The 26,498-nt window shown below is 36.7% G+C and overlaps 1 protein-coding gene across 1 annotated transcript; it reads left to right on the forward strand.

The window, feature by feature from the left end:
* Positions 1-23,923: 23,923 nt before the first annotated feature.
* Positions 23,924-25,905, forward strand: LOC110603540 (squamosa promoter-binding-like protein 3). Its single transcript, XM_021741294.2, has 2 exons — positions 23,924-24,271; positions 25,563-25,905. The coding sequence occupies exons 1-2, from the start codon at positions 23,967-23,969 to the stop codon at positions 25,678-25,680; spliced, it is 423 nt and encodes a 140-aa protein (XP_021596986.1). The 5' UTR covers positions 23,924-23,966; the 3' UTR covers positions 25,681-25,905.
* Positions 25,906-26,498: the final 593 nt, after the last annotated feature.

Raw genomic sequence — 26,498 nt, forward strand, 5'->3', positions numbered from 1 at the left:
GTTTTCAGATTTGGCTGTCACTTTTAGTTTTTTTTTTCATATAAAAGATCTTTTATTTGATTTATCATCGATCATATTAACTAATTAATTAGGCTGTACACATATAATGTACTTTTCAAACATGAAAAGAGTAATAATGGTAATATATGAAAACTTATAAGAATATTCTATGTAAAATGATAAATTATCCTATAATATTTTGAAATAATACTTTAGTTTTGTCGGAAATGACTAGATAAATCAATTGGACGTAATTCTATATACAGACATATGACACATGTCTCGATTGATGATTATCTAATTTTGGAAGATGTGTATTGACGACCTTAAATGAATTCTAAAATCAACCAATAATTTTTTTAGTTAAAAGTAAAATAAAAAAAAAGAAAAGGCAATTGATTATACGGAAATATATGTTTGGTGGTTTAGTTGATTTTTTATTGTCCTTCAGCGTGAGACTCTCTTATTTTTGTTTAGTTTTGTCATTGTCTCTATTGTTATCTGATTATGTTCATCCGTTTAGTAGGTAACTTTTCTGTTTTTGTTTTATTTCTTTATGCTTATAAGTTTGTGCATCTATATTAAGACTTTTTTGTGAACCTTGTTTTGTTGAGGGCTCCAAGTAATTGACAGAGAGAACGCACTTTCGGTGACGTTGGTATCTTGAGAGTGTGCTGCTACTTCCGGCAATTTCTATTCTCGCACACGGTGATCGGCTGAGCTCTTCCTCTCTTCTGGACCGCTATATGGATAATTGATTTAAAAACTCTATGGTGTTTGCATGTTGTTTTTCTTATTTTTTGTTCCTTTTGTTGTGCCTAGATATCTATCTAGTGTTGTTCTTATCTCTATCGAGGTTTGATGGGTCTGTGGATCTAGTGAAGTATTTGGTGTCGAGGTCGGTGTAGCCGATAGTGGGGATGTGTGTTTTGTTTGTTTTCATAATCTGTTTAGCTAGTTGTGGTGATACTCTATGGCGAAATCTCAAAAAGTCTATGGGCTGGCCATTTTTTCGATGGAGCAAGCTGTGTGGTGAGTCGGTTTGGTCTGGTTGTATAATTTGTGTGATTAGATTGATTTAGTTTGTTTTACTTTAGTTTAATTTGAGCTCATTTAATTTATTTATCTATGCCTTTAAATTTTATTTGAGTCCTCTTGTATTAATCCCTTAATAAAAAAAAAGAATAATATAAAAAGTGGTTGAAACATTTTTAAAATTATAATTTAAATTTACTATACATGTTTTTTAAGGAAAATATTTACTGCATATTTGATTTTTAGGTTTCATACACAATTGAAAAAATAAATTAATTAGCATGCTTTAGGTCCCATCAGATATGTATATTCACCATCACAATCATCAATTTCTTTTCACATTGTAATGCCAACTTGATTAATAATCCAATTTTCTTTTCTTTCTATTATTGTGAACAATTTTCAGTTTTGGGAAATTTTTTCACAAACGGACGTCTTGCAGCAGCAAAACTTTAAGAAAAATACGTGCTTAGTCCACCAATGTGGACTTAATTATAATAAAGTTCACATAAAAAATTATTGAAAATCATATATTTATAGTATTAAAACATAGATCTATATTATATCTTTAATTATTAATATTTATATCATATACATAAAAATAAAATAATATAAAAAATAATTTAACAGTTTAGTCTGATAGTACGTGAGAGATGTCAAATTCTACTCCTCCAATCTCTAATTTTTATTGAATAAAAAATAATTTAATAATTTCGATTGAATTGACATAACATAATATGATAAAGCATAAAAATTTGTATTTCAAGTTAGAATGTGTTAATTGACAATATAATTCGAAAAAACAAAAAAAGGAATTTTATCAAGGAATTGATTGTTTTGTTTTTTTGAAGGTTTTGTTTTTATCCAATATTCGCCCATATAGACCATGCCAAGCCAAGCCAATCCACATATATATATATGTAGATTTTTTTAATAAAAAAATTATTAACATCACTTTCTTTCATTTATACATCACTATTCAATTCTTCTTGAATTAGAAGTAACACCAACCAAGAATTTCGCAAAGCACTCACTGTTTGAAATTAAAAATTTTATAATAAAAAATTAATTTTTCTTTATTTTAAATACAGAATTGATAAAAAATAATTTTTTTTTAACAATGTAAAAATTGCATTTATCAAAATCAAAAGAGTCTCATATCCTTGAAATTAAAAATTTTATAACTATTAATTTTTTAAAGTTAAAAGAGGATTAATTTTTTTTAATTTCAAATAAAGAATTGATAGAAAATAAATCTTTTTTCAACAATATAAGAGTTGCATTTATAAGACCAAAATAGCTTTAGATAATGAGAGAATTAAAATTTTGTATACAACTAAAAAACTAGAAAAATAAACTCACACCAAACTGAAAAAATAACATACAAACTAAATTAATCTTCAAAATCCATTCAACCCGGCTATTGAAACTAATAAATCGTAGAGAGAGGGACACCAATCATCATCATCACTAAGAAATTGAAACCCACTAGCAACATCACCGACTAAAATAGAGCATTAACAAGACACATTGAGTAACATATCAACGACAATAACAAAGTTCAAAAAAATAACTATGCATGTCTAAACTAGAATCTCAAAGATAGTAGCTCATATAATAAATCTAGAATGCACAAGAAGGAAAACAGTCGGAGCCTACAGCCAACATCGACCCAAGGGAAGCGTGATTCCCTGGATGTAGCAGAGCGGTTCTAGGATACCAACATCACAATAAGTATAAGCCTCTCTAGCGGTAAAAAACTAGCTATTAACCCTCAATAGGTAAGATAAAGTAGCCAACCCTCACCCAGAAAACAATCTGGGCCTGCAAAATTACAAAAATAAAAAGAAACCCAAAATAAATAGGCTTCGCCATCTATGAGGAGGGAAACTAAGGATGACATATCATCGACTTTGTTCGAAGGTAAGGTAAGGAAAAATAACCAATTTAAAAGAAAATCAAAATAAAAAATAAAATCATCGGGGATTTCAACCAAGAAACCGCTTACACACGCTTTCCACTGCCTTCTGCTTTTAACCTTGACTTTTCTCCTTAGCGCTCATTAAAACAGGATTATTTAGATTCCGTCATTACTTTTAACTGATATCATTTGATTGAGCCGAAATCAGAAAAGATTAAAAATTGAAATTTTTTATTAAATTCTCGAAAATTAAAAAAAGTACTTCAAACAATTAAGAAAAAAAGCTATTTATAATAATAAAAATCTTAATATGAAAAATTATGAAAAAATTTTAAAAATAATTAAAATACAAAATTAACCATCTAAATGATAGAATTTAGCCTCGAACTTTATAAAGGTCTTAAACTCTCGTCATATTTTTAAAAAGTGCTCCAAACAATCAAGAAAAAAACTATTTATAATAATAAAAACTCTAATATGAAAAATTACGAAAAAACTTTAAAAATAATTAAAATGCAAAATTGACTCTCTGATTGATAGAATTTGACTTTAAATTTTGTAATAGGCCTACGACTCTCGTCACAATTTTAAAAGTTGTGCATTTTGAAATTCTCTTAAAAAAAAATTATTATGAGTTTTCAATTGAAAGTTTTAAATAAAAGTTACGTCTAATTTAAATCTTTTATAAAATTCAAAATTAATTACTTTTCATCACTAACCTCCTCCTCCTCTCCCTTTTATTTTAATAAAAAATAAATTAACTGAACTGTGATACTCTGTTGTTCAAATATGAGCCTATATATATGCCCCGACATTATGGGTACCCTATAATTGATTAATGGACCAAGGATTTGGCTTTAATAAGTCTTTTTCTATATTTGGTCCCTCTACGTATATGCCACCGTCGTGGGAACCCCTATGTTTTGATGTAGACTAAGATGGGATAATTGAAAGATAGGACAGGCTTACATTAGGGCAATTGGCATTGGCTGCCATCCCAATTGAATGAATTATTAGCCATCATTAACTCTCATGATTCATACTTGTGTATAATTTTGTCGCTAGACATGTCTTCATAAATTGACAACCACATCCTTCTCCTTTAATTTCTTTCTTTCTTTGTTACAATCCCACATTGCTTCATTATTTTATCCATGGGGAGAAGAGAGATCAAAAGGGCACGTGTCAAGTTTAATATATAATCATAATTAGTAAAGGAAAAAGTTTAATTAGTGGATCAATTTAATATAATTAATTAACCATCAGTTTGAAATTATAAATTTTGTTTTTAATAATTCTCTTATTTAAAATTAATAATTAATAATTCCAATGACCAATTGATAGTGTAATGGCTGTTGTTGGGAAGAAAAGCTTTTTGGATCTTGGGTGATTACCCACCCACATTCATCCAATCACTCCCTCGCCCACTACAACCGGACCAAAAATGCCAATTGGCTAACGCGAAAGAAACCCAACACGCAAGTTAAAGCAAAAGTCTGCATCAGTCTTCACAGAGAGAGATAGAGGGAAGAGGGCTCAAGCATCAAATCCGAGCCAATTATAGACATCAAAGGCTGATCACCATCATCCACTTCCAACACAGTGTGCAGACAAAGATCTCACACTCCATTTGCTTTTCTTTGCTTTTTATTCAAAAAAAAAAAAAAGTTTAAAATTAAAAAAAAAACTTGTTGATAATTATATTATCCAAAGTCTCTAAATTAAGAGATTGTTGCCAGTCAATCTATGGTAGATCAAAGAGAATTATTTCCCCAAATTAATTATTTTATTATTTCCTATTTAAATTAAATGTAGTGGATCATTTCTGTCCGGCCAAAATGGAGGACGTCTTGGGCCTCAATTAGTCTTCTACTATGCTTCAAGTTTCAGGCCGATATGGCTCAGTTTATGGATTCCCGGACCTGATAGTTCATAATTGTTTTTTGGAACGACATCGTTTCATATAGTGGGTCTAGGCTACCCGAGTCCGCTTTTTAGTTTGTTGACTGTAAATTGAGCCCGGTTTATCTTCGTTGTTGAGCTAAGTTGGAAGAGGCATCCTGAATTTATGAGTAATTCAGATTTAGAAGTTTCTAATTTTTCAAGAATTTAATTATATATTATCTAAACTCGTTTTAATAGAATTTGGTAAAATAACTCTGTTAATATCATGAAAAAATAAAGTCGCAACTCATGCTGATTTAAGTAACACTACTAGCAATTGTGCCAAGCTTGTGGTGGTAGTAAGCTTGTGGGTGATTCCCATATCAATGCTTGGCATTGGAATTGTTCCTGGCAAGAGCTCTTGGTAAAAGAGTGTTCTACTGTAATGCTACACTCAATAAAAAGTCTTTTGGCGGTAATATGTGCATCATGTATGAGATAATCACCTACTTGAAACCAACTCTTGATAAAAGAAAGCAACATTTTTTCTATGATCCTAGCCCTATACTTCCATTGGTTTTTGAATTTGATATCCGAGACTTATTAACTCGATTAATCTAGATTTATGTCGGATAGTCCCACTAAAAGGATAAAATGCTTGCTTCCTCTCAAGTTTTAAAGTGTTTCATATCTAAAACTTCAAATCGAGATCTCTAGTTAAAAGAAAAGAGATTCGTGTTATTCCATCTCATATTTTGGAGTTGTCTACTCTTTAAAGCCCTACCAAACTTTTTCAAAAAATTGAAAATTACTTGCCCTCACTAATAAGAAACAACAATCCCTTCCCTTCTATTACCTCATCTCGATTGTCTTTTTAATAAATGAATATAAGATTAATTTACAATAAATTACTTAATATTGTGGTAGAATCCAGAATTTCATTTGTTACTCTTGTTTTGTGATAGAGGATTCTCTCCTACATTAGACCTTTATGAGAAGAAAAAAAAAATTGAACGAATATAGTAAGGAGCCTTTGAGTTTACAATTCTTTCAAGTGATCTTGTATCATAATGAAAATCACACCTGCAAATGCTTCTTGAAATTTGGTTCTCTTGCTAGCAATGCCCGGATAACATGTCATGAGAACTAGAAACCAATCATCAGCTAAACTTGGATGCCTAATATGTGAGGGAATGTTTTGAGGTTTGATGCCTTGGGCCTATTGATTTCCATCAAACATTTCAATCTCTGGCGATCTATTGGTTTCATTTTATGTTTGTTCATAGTTTTCCAATTCCAATTTCTATATTTTGCTTAGTACTCTCTATATATATAGAGTTTAAGGTTTGGTGTCTTGATGCATAATTCCCACGAGTAATAATCAAAGTAGGATCATTATGGGACTGGTGTATAATCAATATTTTTATAGTGATGATGTTCTTATTTCAGACCATTCCATTAGTACCATGAACCTAGAAAGTAAATAGGAAAATTGAAAGCTCTATTATTTCATTACAAAAGAATGCTATAAATACATGTTTATACAGTAAATACATGGAAAGAATATAAATTATAGTTGTTGATTGTAATCTCTAATTGACTGAAATTTCAAGATTAATTATAATCATTGATAGGCAGAGATCAAGGCTGAGAGTAGGGAGAAAAATTCTGCAGAGAATATAATATCATATTTTCTTATTATGCCCCCACAAGATAGGGGTGAGCTGACAACACCTATTTTGGACTGCTGGTGAAGGAAAGTAAATAGAGGTACCACCTTGGTCAGAAAATCAGCAAGTTAGGAAGAGGATAGAACATGTTGAACAACAAGAGTATGGTCACGAACTTGTTCACGGATAAAGTGATAATCAAGAGCTAGATGCTTCATATGAATATGAAAAACCGGATTTTGAGAGAGAAATGTGGCCCCTAAATTGTTACAACAAATAGTTGGAACGGTAGGAAGGGTGGGATGAAGCTCTTTGTGGAGATTAACAACCCAATTTGTTTAAGCAGTAGTGTTGGTAAGAGCCTTGTATTCGGCTTCAGTCGAGGAGCGAGCAACAGTGTGTTGCTTTTTGGAGGACCACTCCAAAGAATAAAATGTAAGCTCCAGTAGAATATTCATCATCTGGATCACCACTCAATTAAAATTAGAGAAGGCCACAAGTTTTAAGGGGGCTCTGGGAGCAAGTTGGAGACCAAAGGTGATTGTGTACTTGAGGTAGCATATAACTCGCTTGCTAGTGTGTATGAGTTGGACGATTGAGATAATTTACGAACAATAAATGATATGTCTAGCCAAGTAATGGAAAGGTATTGAAGGGCACCAACTACTTGGTGGTACTGCTTCGGGTCGAAAGGGCATCAATTTTGTTCTCTCGCTGGAAATATATAAGAATAAAAAGTGATTGAGTTGTAATATCAAATTGGCTAGTCATTTGATATATAAAACAAGTCAATCATTTGTGCATGCTCATATAAAGTATTGACACTCTTTCCAACTTTAACAGTGGATTCTTCCCCTTGATGAAATGAAGTTCTAATCGTTATTACTATTAAATGAATAATTAAAGTTTAATTCTATGGTGAAATATATAAAATAGAGACAAAATAAGTAAAATTAAAATCACAGTCAAGGAAATCTGCATAAAAGATTGTTGAACCACCCTTCCATACTTGACATTTATAGCACTTTTATGAAGATGGCCTATTAGGGATGGCAGGCGGGCGGGTTTTCACGGGTACCCGATCCGCCCAAACCCTATTAGGACGGATTTGGATATTTATAAAACGGATTTGGGCGGATTGGGGTTTGAAAAATTTTACCCGTCTCGAATTCGGGTAGGGTTCGGGATTAGGTGATCGGATACCCGTTACCCGAACCCGTTTAGCTATACTAACCCTAATTCCTTATCCCTAATTCATTTTCTCATTTTACTCGAGCTTCTCTCTCTGTCGGCGCCTCTCTCCCCCCTTCCCTTCCCATAATTTCCAATTGACGCCTCTCTCCCACTTCACTGACGACTGCCGGCAGCCCAGTCGGCACCGGCGACATCTGCTTCCTCTCTCCAGTCAACGATATCTCCTTCTCTCTCTCTCCAGTCGGCGATATCTCCCACTTTCCAGTCAACGCATCTCTCCCCCACTTCACTTGACGAGTGCCGGCAGCTCAGTCGGCACCTGCAACGTCTCCTTTCTCTCCCCAGTTGACGATAAATCTTCTCTCTCTCCGGTCAGCGATATCTCCTTCTCTCTCTCCAGTGTGGCAACATCTCCCACTTCCCAGTCGGAGACAACTCTTCACTTACCAGGTTAATGTATTTTCCAGTTTAAATGTTATGCAGATAAACTTTACATCTTTTGGCACATTGATATATTTAGTCTCATGGATTGATTTTTTGAGCATCTTTTGTCAGGGATTTTCCTAACCTTTCTTTTTGCTGTTGTCATCTTCTCTTGTGGTTTTTTTGGATGCTTGGCATTTGTCAATATTGTTTTGAATATTATACTGCAAACTGGGGATTCTAGCTGACATGCTTGTTGTAGTCAGTAGCTATCTATTTTCGGAACTACTAGTTTAGTAGTAAAGTAACACATACTGGAATTATGCTAGAAACATGAAAGAAAAAATACTCTTTTCTTTTTTCAGGCACTTAAAATGGTTTTGGAAAAGGAAAATTGGCTGAAATTACAATCAGATACTGTAAAAACAATCAGTTTTGATGGGCTTGTTGGGGATGGGGCACCCTTGATCGTTCCATCAGGTGGTGACTCCACTAATATCAGATTGTGTCATTCTCATAAACCATTGAATCTGGTTGACCCTACTGCTGAGAAGAATGGTTTTACAAGTCGGTCGGGTTCGGGTAGTGTGCGGGTATTGCTAAACGGATTTGGAACGGGTACGGGTAGTAAAATTAAAACACTAAACGGATTTGGGATGGGTTTGAAAATTTTATATATAATCGGGTTCGGATTTGGGTACTCCCAATTTCGCGGGTACCCTACCCGTTGCCATCCCTATGGCCTATTTTTTTTATGCATGTATAAGAGGGTAAAAGTTTTCAACAATTTGAAGTACATTGAAACTGTTATAGTAATCAAATATTCAACTCGTAAAGCTCAAAATAATGTGAAATTAAGTTATTATCTATTAATTTAACACTTAAAATATGAGAACTATATTTAGAAAGTATGTGATAATGAGAAAATAAGACACAATCTCTTCAACATATGTGGACGCGCTATATAATTTTAGATCGCGTAATGCATGTATGACCAAATTACACTTAAACTCATTTTAGTATTTTAATATTTTATTGAACTTATTTTAAATTAATTTAGTCTATTTTAGAAGACAAATTTGTACAACCCATTTAGGAGAAATATTTCTCTAAGACAATCTCGAAAAAGAATTTTTAATGTAATTTAAATTTGATAGTTCGACTAAGTATCTTTTCTACATTGTAATTAAATCTTTCATAATCTAGAATTAGAGTTTAGAGGCTATAAAACATTCTTAAAATGGTAATCACGAATTTTAGTGTAACGACCCCAAAATGGACCGTCACCGGCGCTAGGATTCAGGTCGGCTTAAGGCCGCCAGAACCCGTAGCAAGCCTGCTATACTCTCTGTGTACCTGTAAAACTCATACATGATCATACATTTTCTGTGAAAATAAAACTCTTTTCTCTACACCAAGGCTTAACCTGTGCATGCACTATCTCTGTACTCTGTACTCTGTACTCTGTACCCCTGACTAGAGCTTGCTCTAGATGGGTTAACTCATACCTGTTAAGCCTGGTTTTTCACATACATAAAAACATATATACATATCCAGATCATGTATGTAATAAAAGCTTTACAACACAACACAACTAAGTCAAGCACAACTCTAACGTTATACACAACTATAACATCTCTTTAAAATTTACATGTCCACTCTATACTATTACAAGCTCTTTTACTCTTTCTGTACTCTGCTGAACTGTCCCTGTACACTGAACACTGAACCTGCAAAACTGGGGTTAAGGGAGTGGGATGAGCTCTATAGCCCAGTGAGTAGAATAGTAAAACATCTCAGTAAAACATGCTCGCATGGAATGCGTCATAACACAGACAAACCACATCAAGAGTAAACCTGTCACCACATAGTCCCAGTAACTCTGTGCCAGGGCGTAGAATCGAGCACCTGGTCTTCCTGTCATATATGTATATGTGTATATAACACCTCTGTACTTACCATTGCCAGGGCGTAGTCAAAGGCTCCTGGACTTTACTATATACCTGCCAGGGCGTAGTCAAAGGCTCCTGGTCTTTACTATACCTGCCAGGGCGTAGTCAAAGGCTCCTGGTCTTCCTGTCTGAGACTATTGGATCATTCAGCATTCACCCACATCAACAACTAACTATGCAATGCAACATATTCGTGGATACTAATGCAATCAACCTATGGCATAATCATGATGCATGAGATATGCTAAAACATTCCATTAGTCAATTAAAAGAGTTAAGTTTAGTTCCACTCACCTCTGGCTAACTGGACTGACTGACTCTGCAGGCTCTGAAAACGCTGGGCAGTACTCACTGCTGCTCTCTCTGGTTCCTCTGGTCTGTATAGGTACAGATAAACTCAAATGAGGGACCAAACTAGCTTATGAATCGAGCTTCTAAATCACTCTATTAACCTCCCCAAGAATCCCCTTAACCTCACTCAACTATCCATGCAAACCTTCGGCGGCCGAATCTCAAGCTTCGGCGGCCGAACCCTTTCGGGGGCAAGTTTCGGGGGCCAAAAGGCACTCCAGAGACGAAAGGCTCTAACCTTCGGCGGCCGAATCCCCCAAACAGAGCCGAACATGCAAAACTCGCGGGGCAAGCTGTGGCAGCCAAAGCCACCATGCCAGAGGTTCGGCGGCCGAATGAATCTTCGGCTGCCGAACCTGAGTTCATCCAGAACTCAGCTCGACGGCAAACCAAGCTCCTCCTTCCCTTCAACATCTCCAAACATGCATACTTCAACTATTCCACACACATATACGCAAGTATATGTTCACAGGGGTCCAAAACTATCTAATAACCCCAAACAACAAATCAAACATAACACATAAATATATATACATACATAAAAAACCACCAAACATGCCTCTCTCTTCATAATCCTATAAAACCTTCAGAAAACATATAAACAGATTCAAGAGCACCACTTACCTCCTGTAAGAAGAAGCTAAACACTCTGAACAAAAGGAAACGGACCAATTTCCTTCAATCGCTCAAACTCTCAAACACTTAGTTTTGTTTTTCGTCAAAACTTTCAAAACCTTAGAAAACACACACTACTCTTCTGCATGAGCAGCTAATACCACTTGCAGATGAGTCATGAGAGACGTGGCCTGCTCTATGGCAAGAATCTGAGGCCAACATCTGTCACAATACATGACTCAGCTGGCTGGCCACCTCAGCTTCGGCTACCCAATCGCATGCAAAATCATGCCACATTCGGGGGCCGAACTTGCACTTCGGAAGCCGAACCTTGAGCACTTTCGGCGGCCGAACTTACCTTCGGCGGCCGAACTTGGCTCATCTGCCTTGGGTCATTTCAGCTCAAAACTTAATGCCATTTGACTTTACCACATTAACACACATCATAACATGTAGTAAAACATAACTCCTACCCTCCTTTAGCATTCTGACACCCCGGATTCCACCGGACGACAGGAATTCCGATGCCGGATTCTAGCCGGGTATTACATTCTCCCCCCCTTAAAAAACATTCGTCCTCGAATGATTCGAAAACAAATAACACATAAACCCGAGGAAACTAACCTCAAAACAAATATGGATACTGCTGGAGCATAGACTCCCGCATCTCCCAGGTGCACTCTTCTAGGTTATGGTGGTTCCATAGAACTTTCACCATCGGAATCCTCTTGTTCCTTAGCTGTCTGATCTGCGTGTCCAGAATCCGCACTGGCTGCTCTATATAGGTGAGATCTGTATGAATCTCCACCTCAGGCTCACTCAGAACCTGATTCGGATCTGACACAAACTGCCGTAGCATAGAAACATGAAATACCGGGTGAATCCTCTCCATAGAAGCAGGCAAATCTAGCTTATACGACACATTTCCGATCCTCTGCAAAATCTCAAAGGGTCCAATGTACCGTGGAGCTAATTTACCCTTCTTCCCAAACCGAACCACTCCTTTCATTGGAGACACTTTTAGCAATACCATATTACCCTCCTGAAACTCTAACTGCTTTCTGCGAACGTCTGCATAACTTTTCTGTCTACTCTGCGCTGTCCTGATTCTATCTCTGATCACGGGCACTACTCGACTAGTAATCTCTACTAACTCTGGCCCTGCAAGAGCCTTCTCTCCTATCTCTTCCCAACAAACAGGGGATCTGCACTTCCTCCCATACAAAGCTTCATAAGGAGCCATCCCAATGCTAGCATGATGGCTGTTATTGTAGGCAAACTCCACCAAAGGTAGATGCTGCCTCCAAGAACCGCCAAAGTCTAACACACACAGTCGAAGCATATCCTCGATGGTCTGGATGGTCCTCTCTGACTGTCCATCAGTCTGTGGGTGGAATGCAGTGCTAAACTCTAATCTCGTGCCCATCGCACTCTGCAGACTTCGCCAAAATCTAGAGGTAAACTGAGGTCCTCTATCTGACACTATCGACACTGGAGCACCATGTAATCTTACTATTTCATCCAGATAGACCTGTGCCAACTTATCCACAGAATAGTTACTCCGAACTGGAAGAAAATGAGCAGATTTCGTGAGTCTGTCCACAATCACCCATATAGAGTCTATCCTGTTGGACGCTGCTGGTAAACCCACTACAAAATCCATGGCTATGTTCTCCCATTTCCATTCTGGAATCGGCAATGGGTTAAGCATTCCTGCTGGTTTCTGATGCTCTAGTTTCACCCTCTGGCAAACTTCACAAGCTGTCACAAACTGCGCCACTTCTTTCTTCATGGCTGGCCACCAATAGACTCTTTTCAGATCCTGATAAATCTTGGTGGCTCCTGGGTGAACACTATACCGCGCATTATGAGCTTCCCTCATAATGTCTTCCTTCACATTGCTCCTATCTGGTACACAAAGTCGACTCCCATAGCGAAGGATCCCTTTGCTGTCAAATCTGAACTCTGCACTGTTGCCTGACTGAACAGTCCTGGCAATTTTCATCAACTCAGGGTCCTCATGCTGTCTCTGAGCTATCTGCTCCAGAAACACAGGTGTCACTCTCATATGTGCTATCAACGCACCTGTACCAGACAACTCTAACTGTAATCCGTCGTCTAAGAGCTTATAAAGCTCCATCACAACTGGTCTCCGCTCTGCTGCTATATGGGATAAACTGCCTAGTGACTTCCGGCTTAGGGCGTCTGCCACAACATTCGCCTTACCCGGATGATACTGGATCTTACAATCATAATCACTGAGCAATTCTACCCATCTCCTCTGCCTCAAATTCAGCTCTCTCTGACTCAAGATGTACTGTAAACTCTTGTGATCAGTGAAGATCTCGCATTTCACCCCGTAGAGGTAATGCCGCCACATCTTAAGTGCAAAGATAACTGCTGCCATCTCGAGGTCATGGGTAGGGTAATTCAACTCGTGCTTCTTCAACTGTCTAGAAGCATAAGCTATCACCCTATCACTCTGCATCAAAACACAGCCCAATCCCACTCGAGATGCATCACAGAACACTGTGAAATCCTCATTACTCACAGGCAGAGCTAGCACTGGTGCTGTTGTCAATCTCTTTTTGAGCTCTTCAAAGCTCTCTTCACATTGGTCTGACCAGACAAACTTCTGGTTCTTCTGAGTCAATTTGGTCATAGGAGCCGCTATCTTTGAGAAGTTCTGAACGAATCTCCTGTAGTAACCTGCCAGTCCCAGAAAGCTTTTAATCTCAGTCACTGTCGTGGGTCTGGGCCAGTTAGCTACAGCCTCTATCTTCTTGGGGTCTACCTCAATACCCTCTGCTGATACCACATGTCCCAAGAAGGAAATGCTCCTCAACCAAAACTCACACTTCGAGAACTTGGCATATAACCCATGCTCTCTCAGTGTCTGCAAAACTATCCTCAGATGCTGGGCATGCTCCTCTGCATCTCTGGAATACACGAAAATATCATCGATGAACACAATGACAAAGTGATCCAGAAACTCACTGAAAACTCTGTTCATGAGATCCATGAATGCTGCAGGGGCGTTAGTCAACCCGAACGGCATCACTAAGAACTCATAATGCCCATATCTGGTCCTGAAAGCTGTCGTAGGCACATCTGCCTCTCTGACTCTCAACTGATGATACCCGGATCTCAGATCTATTTTCGAAAAACAACCTGCTCCAGCTAGCTGGTCAAAGAGATCATCAATCCGAGGTAGCGGATATCTATTCTTGATAGTGACCTTGTTCAACTGTCTGTAGTCGATACAAAGTCTGAGGGATCCATCCTTCTTTCTGACAAAGAGCACTAGAGCACCCCAAGGTGAGGTACTAGGGCGGATGAAACCCTTATCTACCAAGTCCTGCAACTGCTCTTTTAACTCTTTTAACTCTGCTGGTGCCATCCTGTAGGGAGGAATAGAGATAGGTCTGGTATCTGGCAGCAATTCAATTTCAAACCCTATCTCCCTATCAGGTGGGAGTCCTGGTAAATCGTCTGGGAACACATCGAGAAACTCTCGGACTACTGGTACGGCGGCTGGTTCCCTCACCTGACTGTCTAGCTCTCTCACATGAGCTAGAAACCCCTGACAACCCCTCCTAAGCAAACGACGAGCCTGAAGGGCTGAAATCATACCTCTGGGTGTACCTCTCCTGTCTCCTCTGAAGACACACTCTGACCCATCCTGGTCTCTGAGACTCACTACCTTCTCTCTACAGTCCAAAGTAGCACTATATGTAGATAACCAATCCATCCCTAGAATGACATCAAAATCCGTCAAATCTAGAACCACAAGGTCAGCTGGAAGGTATCTACCCTCTATAAACACTGGACTGAACCAACAGACTGACACTGCCACTGATGGGTCACATTTAGGTCCACTGACCCAGAGAGGATACTCTAACTCAGAACTGATCAAACCCAATCTCTCTATGGCTCTCGAAGCAATAAAGGAATGAGAAGCACCGGGGTCCATCAAAGCATACACATCTGAACACCCAATGATGAGATTACCTGACACCACTATGTTCGACATGTTCGCTTCCTCCTGTGTCACAGTGAAAATCCGTGCGGGGGCTACCGGATTTCCACCTCGGGAACCTGCTGTTGAAGTAGAGGCTGCCCCTCTCCCTCTACCTCTGCCACTACTCTGAGGCATGACTGGAGCTGCTGGCCGTACAACTGGCTGTACCACACTGCCTGAACTCATCTGCTGGGATGGTGCAAAAGTCACCTGAGGACAATCCCGAGCAATATGCCCTTCCTGTCCACATCTAAAACAAGCTGTAGATCCCAACCGACAAACTCCGCCATGTGGTTTTCCGCATCTTCTGCAGACTGGAGCTGTGCCAGAGCTTGAGCCACTACCTATTCCCAGACCTGACTTCACTTTAGTCCAGAACTTATTCTTTGTTCCTTTTGCTCTATCCCATCTCTTGCTGCCTGAAGTGCCTCCACTGGGGGCCTTAGAACCCGAAGCCTGTGCCTTTGATTGTTTCTGAATATTGGCACTAGCTTCCATTTTCCTGGCTGCGTCCACTATGGTGTGGAAACTCTCCTTTTCTGCTGGAAGAATCAAGGAAGCATACCTGGGATGCAATCTCATAGTATATCTCCTTGCCTTCTTCTGATCAGTATCATAGGCTTGACCCACATACTGAAGCAAATCCAGGAACTTATCTGTGAATTCATCAACACTCATCTCGTCTGTCTGTCGCAACTGTTCGAACTCTATGACTTTCATCTCCCGAGAACTGTCAGGAAAAGCCCACCCTGCAAACGCATCGGCGAACTCTCCCCATGACATGCTGTCCATTCTGGGTTCCACATAGTTCTTAAACCATTCTCTGGCTTTCTTGCATTTGAGTGTAAACCCTGCCATCTCAATGGCTCTACTATCATCAGCTCCCAACTCACTAGTTATCATCCTAACTGATATGAGGTATTCAAATGGATCATCTCCCGTGTTATATTTAGGAGCATCCAATTTCACGTACTCCGTCATTTGCACTTTACCTCCAGATGAGCTAGGTTGATGTCTATCAACAGGGGCTACTGGTTCTGGTGGTGGTACTGGTTCATTTATTTCTGGGTGTGCTGCACTTGGATGGGTAGGGGAAGATGGATACATAGGATATGGTGGGTAATAAGGATAAGGCATATATGGCATGTACGGAGGATATGGGACAAAACTAGAGTACTCTGACATACCTCCCATCGGATACTCTGGATAGCCAAAACCTGAGGTCTGAGCACCTCCCTGTGACTCTCCCATACCTTCCTCAAAACTGCCTATACCCATGCTATCATCTCTAGACTGATCAATCTCCATAGCTTCCCTCCTTTCCTCTGATCTTTCTCCTCTCACTGTTCCTCTTCTGCTCTCGTCGACAGACCTTCTAGGGTCTATTGACATACCTTCCCTGCTAGATCTCTGAGACCTTGCCCTTGGCAATGCAGGAGGACGAGCAGCTGGTCTCTCACTCTCTGGTGGGACTCCAGTCAATCGGGCTGATCGACGAGTTCCTCTCATCTTTCTCTGAAACCACAGCATATAACAGAGCACTTGAGCACATAAACAACACATAACAATAAGGCACATGCATAACTCATGGCATATCACAGATAGGACGCAAAACCCTATCCTAGTGGACATAATTTCCTATTGTGCTTGACCACTCTTTATGAGCCCGACACTGTCTCTATAGGTCCGATCATGTGAACCTAGGGCTCTGATACCAATCTGTAACGACCCCAAAATGGACCGTCACCGGCGCTAGGATTCAGGTCGGCTTAAGGCCGCCAGAACCCGTAGCAAGCCTGCTATACTCTCTGTGTACCTGTAAAACTCATACATGATCATACATTTTCTGTGAAAATAAAAACTCTTTTCTCTACACCAAGGCTTAACCTGTGCATGCACTATCTCTGTACTCTGTACTCTGTACTCTGTACTCTGTACCCCTGACTAGAGCTTGCTCTAGATGGGTTAACTCATACCTGTTAAGCCTGGTTTTTCACATACATAAAAACATATATACATATCCAGATCATGTATGTAATAAAAGCTTTACAACACAACACAACTAAGTCAAGCACAACTCTAACGTTATACACAACTATAACATCTCTTTAAAATTTACATGTCCACTCTATACTATTACAAGCTCTTTTACTCTTTCTGTACTCTGCTGAACTGTCCCTGTACACTGAACACTGAACCTGCAAAACTGGGGTTAAGGGAGTGGGATGAGCTCTATAGCCCAGTGAGTAGAATAGTAAAACATCTCAGTAAAACATGCTCGCATGGAATGCGTCATAACACAGACAAACCACATCAAGAGTAAACCTGTCACCACATAGTCCCAGTAACTCTGTGCCAGGGCGTAGAATCGAGCACCTGGTCTTCCTGTCATATATGTATATGTGTATATAACACCTCTGTACTTACCATTGCCAGGGCGTAGTCAAAGGCTCCTGGACTTTACTATATACCTGCCAGGGCGTAGTCAAAGGCTCCTGGTCTTTACTATACCTGCCAGGGCGTAGTCAAAGGCTCCTGGTCTTCCTGTCTGAGACTATTGGATCATTCAGCATTCACCCACATCAACAACTAACTATGCAATGCAACATATTCGTGGATACTAATGCAATCAACCTATGGCATAATCATGATGCATGAGATATGCTAAAACATTCCATTAGTCAATTAAAAGAGTTAAGTTTAGTTCCACTCACCTCTGGCTAACTGGACTGACTGACTCTGCAGGCTCTGAAAACGCTGGGCAGTACTCACTGCTGCTCTCTCTGGTTCCTCTGGTCTGTATAGGTACAGATAAACTCAAATGAGGGACCAAACTAGCTTATGAATCGAGCTTCTAAATCACTCTATTAACCTCCCCAAGAATCCCCTTAACCTCACTCAACTATCCATGCAAACCTTCGGCGGCCGAATCTCAAGCTTCGGCGGCCGAACCCTTTCGGGGGCAAGTTTCGGGGGCCAAAAGGCACTCCAGAGACGAAAGGCTCTAACCTTCGGCGGCACCTTCGGCGACCGAATCCCCCAAACAGAGCCGAACATGCAAAACTCGCGGGGCAAGCTGTGGCAGCCAAAGCCACCATGCCAGAGGTTCGGCGGCCGAATGAATCTTCGGCTGCCGAACCTGAGTTCATCCAGAACTCAGCCCGACGGCAAACCAAGCTCCTCCTTCCCTTCAACATCTCCAAACATGCATACTTCAACTATTCCACACACATATACGCAAGTATATGTTCACAGGGGTCCAAAACTATCTAATAACCCCAAACAACAAATCAAACATAACACATAAATATATATACATACATAAAAAACCACCAAACATGCCTCTCTCTTCATAATCCTATAAAACCTTCAGAAAACATATAAACAAATTCAAGAGCACCACTTACCTCCTGTAAGAAGAAGCTAAACACTCTGAACAAAAGGAAACGGACCAACTTCCTTCAATCGCTCAAACTCTCAAACACTTAGTTTTGTTTTTCGTCAAAACTTTCAAAACCTTAGAAAACACACACTACTCTTCTGCATGAGCAGCTAATACCACTTGCAGATGAGTCATGAGAGACGTGGCCTGCTCTATGGCAAGAATCTGAGGCCAACATCTGTCACAATACATGACTCAGCTGGCTGGCCACCTCAGCTTCGGCTACCCAATCGCATGCAAAATCATGCCACATTCGGGGGCCGAACTTGCACTTCGGAAGCCGAACCTTGAGCACTTTCGGCGGCCGAACTTACCTTCGGCGGCCGAACTTACCTTCGGCGGCCGAACTTACCTTCGGCGGCCGAACTTGGCTGATCTGCCTTGGGTCATTTCAGCTCAAAACTTAATGCCATTTGACTTTACCACATTAACACACATCATAACATGTAGTAAAACATAACTCCTACCCTCCTTTAGCATTCCGACACCCCGGATTCCACCGGACGACAGGAATTCCGATGCCGGATTCTAGCCGGGTATTACATTTAGGATGTTATAAGTAATATTTTAATTTTCTTAATACAAAGATGAGTATTTTTTGAGTGCCTCCATATTTAGTAAACTTATCAAGGTTTTCCTTTATGGTGGTTCTAACTAGTCTATTGCTCCATATATAATTTTCATTTTTAGTTATATTGGTTTATTAGGGTTGTGATAGAGCAACTTTTAAAAAAGAAAATTACTTTTTACTCCCTGAAGTTTAACGTAATTAACACTTCTGTCCCTCTATTTTGGCGACCCAACACTTAAGTCCATCTATTTTGGCGACCCAACACTTAAGTCCCTCACTTTCTCTTCCGTCCAAATTCATAGTCTTTCTGTCCATTTAAGCCGTTTGGTCAAAGATTCAAAGGTGAGATGATAATTTTTTTCCAAAAATATCATTCTCTCAACGTGAAATCCCTATTTTTCTTCTCTTTCATATCTTCTCCATTTCCTTTTATCCATTGTTAATTCTCCTCTCTTTTTTTTCTCTCTCTCTCTTTTTCATCTTTCTTCTCCCTCATGTTTTCTCTATTTCCTTTTGACATTGTTGATTTTTCTTTTTTTTTCTCTTTTTCATCTTTTTTCTTCCTTATATTTTCTCTATTTTTTTTGACATTGTTGATTTTTCTTTTTTTCTTTTTTTCTCTTTTTCATCTTTGTTCTCCCTCATATTTTCTCTATTTCCTTTTGACATTGTTGATTTTTTTTTTCTATTTTCCATCTTTCTTCTCCCTGAAGCATTATTTGAGAGTTGCAGAAAGGGTAAGAGTTATGGTGAAGAAGAAGAAGGAGTTATGGTGAAGAAGAAGAAGAAGAAGAAGTTGCAGAAAAGGTAGGAGTTATGGTGAAGAAGAAGTTGCAGAAAGGATAGGAGTTATGGTGAAGAAGAAGAAGAAGAAGAAAAAGAAGAAGAAGAAGAAGAAGAAGAAGAAGAAGAAGAAGAAGAAGAATCTACAGTGAAGAGGCATTGGGTTTGGGTTTCATGATTTTGAAATAGCGGGACTTTTAGTGAGGGTCAATTTTGTCAATTCACGTGTTCCAAACGGCTATTTTGGACGGAAGGACTACGAATTTGGACAGAAGAGAAAGTGAGGGACTTAAGTGTTGGGTCGCCAAAATAGAGAGACAGAAGTGTTAATTACGTTAAAACTCAGGGATTAAAAAATAATTTTTCCCTTTTAAAAATTATCAAAGCCTTGTTTATTGTCAACTGTGTACTCGAGATTCTTGATCACAAAGTGATTCAGGGTTCCATATCAATTGGTATCAGAACTTGATAGTAGATAAATTTTTATTTGTCTATGTTCCCTTGTTTTATTGTTTACTTTTAATATCATTATCTTTATTTCAACTATTGAATTCCTTGTTTATTTATTTTAGTTTTTATCTCATTTATTTAAAAGAAAAAAAAGTTTTGTTTCAATTGTGTGAGATTTAAAAAAGAACAAAAAAAAAGAGGAGAGATTCAAAGTTTATTGTTTCATTCGAAAAATATCAAGTTGAATTCAATAGTTCCATAAAAATCTTGAAAAAAATCATCTACAAAGAGAATGCATGAGCCACCAATGTGATGTCATTCAATCTAAACATGGACGAGAAATTGAATCTGAATCAAGTTTGGAAGATTATTCTATTGAAAAATTCAAGAAGTTGAGATTTCAGTTTTAAAATTCTTATATAAGACAACCTGTATGGAAGTGACTCCGTGTATATTGATCATTTTCTTGCCACTGTGGTGGTCGATTCGAGGAAGAATCGTCTTGATGAGGGAGGAATTGATGACTAAACTAAAATTGCCACTATAATTATTTAAAAAAACAACTAATGTAGAGATGGCTATATGTACATTGATCCATTTATCATTATTATGGTCATTGATTCAAGGACGAATCATTTTGAGGAGAGAGAAATTGATGTGTATAAAAAAAATTTTCAACAATTTGAAGTGCATCGGAGTTATCATAGTAACTACATATTCAATCCGCAAAACTCAAAATCATCTGAAATCAAGTTATCATAAATTAATTCAAAATTTATGAGATGAGAACTATATTTAGGAAGTATGAGATAATAAGATATAAGGCACAATCTCTTCAACATATGTGGACAAACCAGAAAATTTCAAATTACATAATACATATATGGCCGGACTGTATTTAAACTCATTTTATTATTTTGATATTTTAGTATTTTATTGAACTTGTTGTAAATAAATTTGATCTATTTTAGAAGGCAAATTCGTACTGTCCGTTTAGAAAAAAGATTTTTTCAAGACAATTTAAGAAAAAAATTTTTTTAATGTAATTTACATTTGACTGTTTGACTAAATATTTTTTCTATTTTGGAATTAAATTTTTTTACTCTAAAATTAGAGTTAAAGGCTATAAAACACTCTTAAAGTGGCAGCCACGAAATTTTGGATATTATCAATAATATTTTTATTTTCTTAATACAAATATGGATATTATTTGGATTTTTAATCACAAATTAATTCTGGGTTACGCATAATTTTTTCCTGATTTTTACCACTTTGTTTCAAGTACTTCTTTTTGTTCAACGACATGTGTTATGACAGAGAATGGATTATATAAATAAGCAGCAAATAATTTAAAAGCCCAAATTCTTTGTTTAATAATAAAAGGGATAAATTATTATTATGTCCATGATATTTAATTCACTATACTTTTGATATTAGATTAAAATATTCTCACAATTTTATTCCGTTAATTACTAAGGATATCTGTACAAATTTTTATTTTTTTTATTGTTAATTACTCTCGTTTTAGCTTTTTAACAAGTAGAGAAATTTTTTTAATTTCCTAAATACTCTAAAAAAAATACAAATAGAGAAACAGAAAGAAGTTTTTGAGGAGGAGCTGAGATCGCTCTTTGTGGAGGATTTGGAGATTAAATATGCCAAGAGTTGTAGAATAGAGATTGAGTTCTTGGAGGAACAGATAATGTTGAACCAACGACCTCTGTTTTTAATGGCTTTGTTGCAATTACACGGTATTGTAGGTTTTTGCTTTTTGGGTTTGCCAGAGACAAGGTGGAGTTGCAATTTGTGGGACTCCAAGAGGAAAAGAAAATGTTGTTGCAGCATTGCTTGAGTTGTGTAGGGGTGGTGGTCTAGCTGCAACCGAGAGAGGGCTCCGTGCACCAGCATTGGCTGGTTTGCTTCAGACTTTGCTCTTCACGGGCAAGAAGCGTGCACGAAAGAAAGCAGCATCACTTGCTAGAGTGTTTAGAAGGTGTGAAAATTATGCCTTGCATTTTGGCGGATTAGGACCTGGATATGCATTCGCCGGAAACTCCATTACGAGTCGGGATTCAAGATTCAAGTTTCGCCAGTGAAGTTTCAGTGGCCATGTCCATTTTCAGTACTCGTACTGTAAGAGTAACAAACAGTCTTCTCGTTGTTTACCATGCTTGTATGTGTCTCCCTTTTTCTTTGGTTGGTAATATTTACAAATTCTTTCATTGAAATTTGGATGATAAAGAGAAATTTTTACATATTCACCATATTTATATATTTTTTATCCGTAATATTTTACACTTTTCTTTTCATTTATATTTTTTTAAAACATTTAAGAAATTAAAAAGATTCGTCTATTCATTAACTAGCTAAAATAAAATAACTAACGGTAAAAAAATAAAAATTCAAATGAATATTTTTAGTGATTAACAAAATAAAACTGCGATGATATTTTAATTTAATATATTTTAATTTAATATAAAAAATATAAAGATATTTTAATTAATTAAGTTAAATTTAAAAAATATAATAATAATTTATCCTAATAAAAGTTCCAACGTAGAGGTCTTGTCACGATTCATGAATTGGACCCAGTAGGCAAAAATAGCTTGGTGTTTGGTAGAAACTTGAAATATTTGGTGAATAAAATATCTATCATCCATGTGTCCAAATTGAATGCTCTGGCCTTCCGATTCCTTGAGTCCTCAGACACCTACATGTGAGCCAACAAAAGCACATTGGATTAAGAAACAAACTTCGCTTATTCGATTCATGATGAACAGTACAAGGTTCTGAACTAGTACAAAGGGGGACCAACTCAGATGATAATGAACGTGGTCCTAATTGGTGAAGATAACAATAATTCATAAGAGATGGTATGGTTCCCCACTTTGCTTAAAAACCGTTGGTTGCAGCAAAAATATTAAAACAAATTAATGGACCAAAGTTGAAAAGTTGAAGAATTAGATGCCAAGGACATATAATCGATTATGATCGTACCATATCCATCTAATCTTGACAGATAAGTTTGGAGAAGTATTAAGCCATTTACAGTTGAATATATATGCAGGAATCTTTTCAAGAAAAGGGTTGTTTGCTTTCGAGTTTTAAAATTATAATTTTATATTCAGAACTCGAACACATTCAGAACTCGAATATAAAATTTCTGATTAAATAAAAAAATATACGTATATAAAATTTTTAATTAAATAAAAAAATATACATACTATCGAATCCCTTTTCGTCGTATTAATCTAATGGCATTATTTAATTAATAACAACGTGTTCATTTGAAAAGTCTTTATCTATATTAGTTAGATCTAGCAAGACTACTTTTGGATCACATTTATATTTAGAAGTATATATATACATGGGTTCTTACATATCAAATACAGTTCAGTTATAAAGAAGACAGGATTAGTATTTTACACCAATCATGTTCTTGTCTTGGAGCTCATAAAAACCTTAACTTTCCAAGCTTTCTACTATTACCTTTATGGTGAAAGAGAATAAAAATGAAGTCTCTGTGGTCCTCACATATAAATCTTCTCTTTTCTCATCACCCATTTATCAAGGTCTTGCTCTTCTTTATTTTCTGCTTCTCCCTACATCTTGTGTTTGCTTCTTTTACTTGTCTTTTTTTGCCTTCTCTTCAGTATGACAAGTAGCAAAGCTGAGGGAAAGAGGAGCTTGAAGGAGATGGAGGAAGAGGAGGATGAGGAGGATGAAGAAGACAGTAGTGGGTTAGGGTTTGGAGATGATGACAAGAAGAAGAAAGGGAAGAAAGGATCTAATGGTAGTGGATCACTGGCTGCAGTTTCTTGTCAAGCTGAGAATTGCACCTCTGATATGACAAATGCCAAGCAATACCATAGACGCCATAAAGTGTGTGAGTTCCATGCCAAGGCTCCATTTGTCCTTATTGCCGGAATCCAGCAACGCTTCTGCCAGCAATGTAGCAGGTGTGAAACCCTAATTTTCATGCCCTTTGTAATCTTCTCACTTCTTAATTTCCATACCAAATTGTTGATTCCACTCTAGTTCATGCCCATTAAGTCATTTCCAATAATGTCGGGAACCCTAACTTCTGGGTCATATTTTAGGATTTTTATATTTTCAATAATTTCTGAAAATAGTTTTTTAAATTTATACTATGTTTGTTTCATGAAAAATATTTTTTAATTTTAAAAATTACTTTTTACATTTTTTAGCTTTTGGGTAGTTAATAGAAAATATATTTGTTGTTAAAAAAAATTTAATCATTTTAATTAATTAAAAAAATTTTCTTTTTAAAAAATTTATTTTCTATGTTTTAAGAATTTTATTAATTGATTTAATTAGTGGCTAAAATCAATTTATTTATTCAGTGTACCCAAATTCAATTCTCTATTTCCTCAATCTCCCAAATTTTGAAAGAATTCATTAATAGAATATTAACTTCTAATTTCAAAGAACAACGATAAATAGAAATGCTTTTAATTGAGAATAATAATCTTAAATAAAAGATAAATATTAAAATTAATTAACTTGAACGTTGCAAATTATTAAAGGCTTTTTACATCTCCTTTTTACCATATTTTATTGACAAAGACTGAACTAATGTTGTGTATAATAATATAAATATGAGGTAATATTTTTTTAAAATCAAATTTATATAGATTTATAATATAAGTTTCAATTTATTTTATTGAAAATATTTTTTTAAAAAATATTTTCCTTAAAATCCAAAAACATGCTTTCATTTCAAACCTAACCATGCTTTCATTTCAAACCCACTTGCATTGATCTTTTTTTTTCATTTCCCTAAGTTGTCTGGATTAAGCACAACGATTAAATTTTTATAATTTTTTATAATTTATCTTTTTTTCTCTCTCTTAATTATTTCTGTATTAATTAATTTACTATTGAAAGAGTGAGATAATTGATTAAGGTGGCATAATTATTGATATGAAATAATTGATTAAGTCAATATTCCAATCAAATAACTTTTATATATAATATAAAATTTCATTTTTGCAGTTCTAGGTCTAGAGCTTTGAGAATTGAGGGAGTAGGAAGCCATTGGCTTTGATAATTTGAAACCCAACATTTTTTCCTATTTGCCTTTCTTTTTTTTTTAAAAAAAAAATCCTTAATTTTTAGACTATATATCTCTCTCAATCTCTTAATTTAATCTTGATTTTTACGTTAAATTGAGTTTTAGTTAATTTTTTTTTAAAAAATAATTATTAAATTAAATGTTATGTGCTGCAGGTTCCATGAGTTATCAGAATTTGATGACAACAAAAGAAGTTGCCGGAGTCGTTTAGCAGGACACAATGAGAGGCGCAGAAAAAGCTCTACTGACTATCATGGAGAAGGCTCAAATTAAAAAATAAATAAATAAAATTAGGTAAAGTAAATAAAAAGGTTTTTACCAACCACTGGGGAGGCAGAGGCTTGCAAAAGAGGGAGAAAATTATATATTATTTTCCAAAAAAATTGCCTCTTCCAAGCATATTTAGACACATTTAGTGATCTAAATATGTCATCTTTAAGCATGTGCTCTCTCTCGTATGTCAATTTAATAATATACAAATTTTACAATGCATATCAATCAGCTCTTTTTCAATAATAATATCTGATATTTAATTTACGAAAATAAATTTCGTTTAATATGATTTATTCGGTAGTTAAAAACATATATCCGTCTCTTAAATTTCATCCGAAATAATTTTAAAAAAATAATTTGAACTCTTAAATTTCATATCGGATTCAAACATGTCAATTTTATAAAATTTTGTGATCCCAAAATAATCTAGATAAAAAATTTGGTTGAAGAAACAAAAGCCTGTAAATGGCAATGAAAAAATTGAAATTCTCGGGAATTGACTACCATACTTGATCATTCCTAATACCCTACATTTTCATGGCAAGCTCCCAGGTGACTATTGCAGCTGCATTAGCTGGAAATGCTCGCATTATTGCCGGACCCAACCCTGCAAAGCATCCTTTAAGTTTATCAATCCTCTAAATCTAACATAAAGCCTGCCTTATTTCATGAGGCAAACCCCCAGTTTCTGGAAGTTGGATGTTATTCCAAAATTATAGAACCAAGAGAATGAGGACTGCCTCCCGAGTTCAGTACTCTGAAATGGATTTCTGGTGGAGATTTTATCTGGAGCAGTCTGGATAATTGTTTTCGCCACA

This window comes from Manihot esculenta, chromosome 16, assembly GCF_001659605.2.
Source record: "Manihot esculenta cultivar AM560-2 chromosome 16, M.esculenta_v8, whole genome shotgun sequence".
In the NCBI taxonomy this organism is placed as follows: domain Eukaryota; kingdom Viridiplantae; phylum Streptophyta; class Magnoliopsida; order Malpighiales; family Euphorbiaceae; genus Manihot; species Manihot esculenta.

Excerpts from the sequence above, each read along its gene's own strand:
- LOC110603540 (XM_021741294.2), top strand. The coding sequence starts at position 23,967 with ATGACAAGTAGCAAAGCTGAGGGAAAGAGGAGCTTGAAGGAGATGGAG. Across the intron at positions 24,272-25,562 it reads TTCTGCCAGCAATGTAGCAG|GTTCCATGAGTTATCAGAAT; the intron begins GTGTGAAACCCT and ends TATGTGCTGCAG.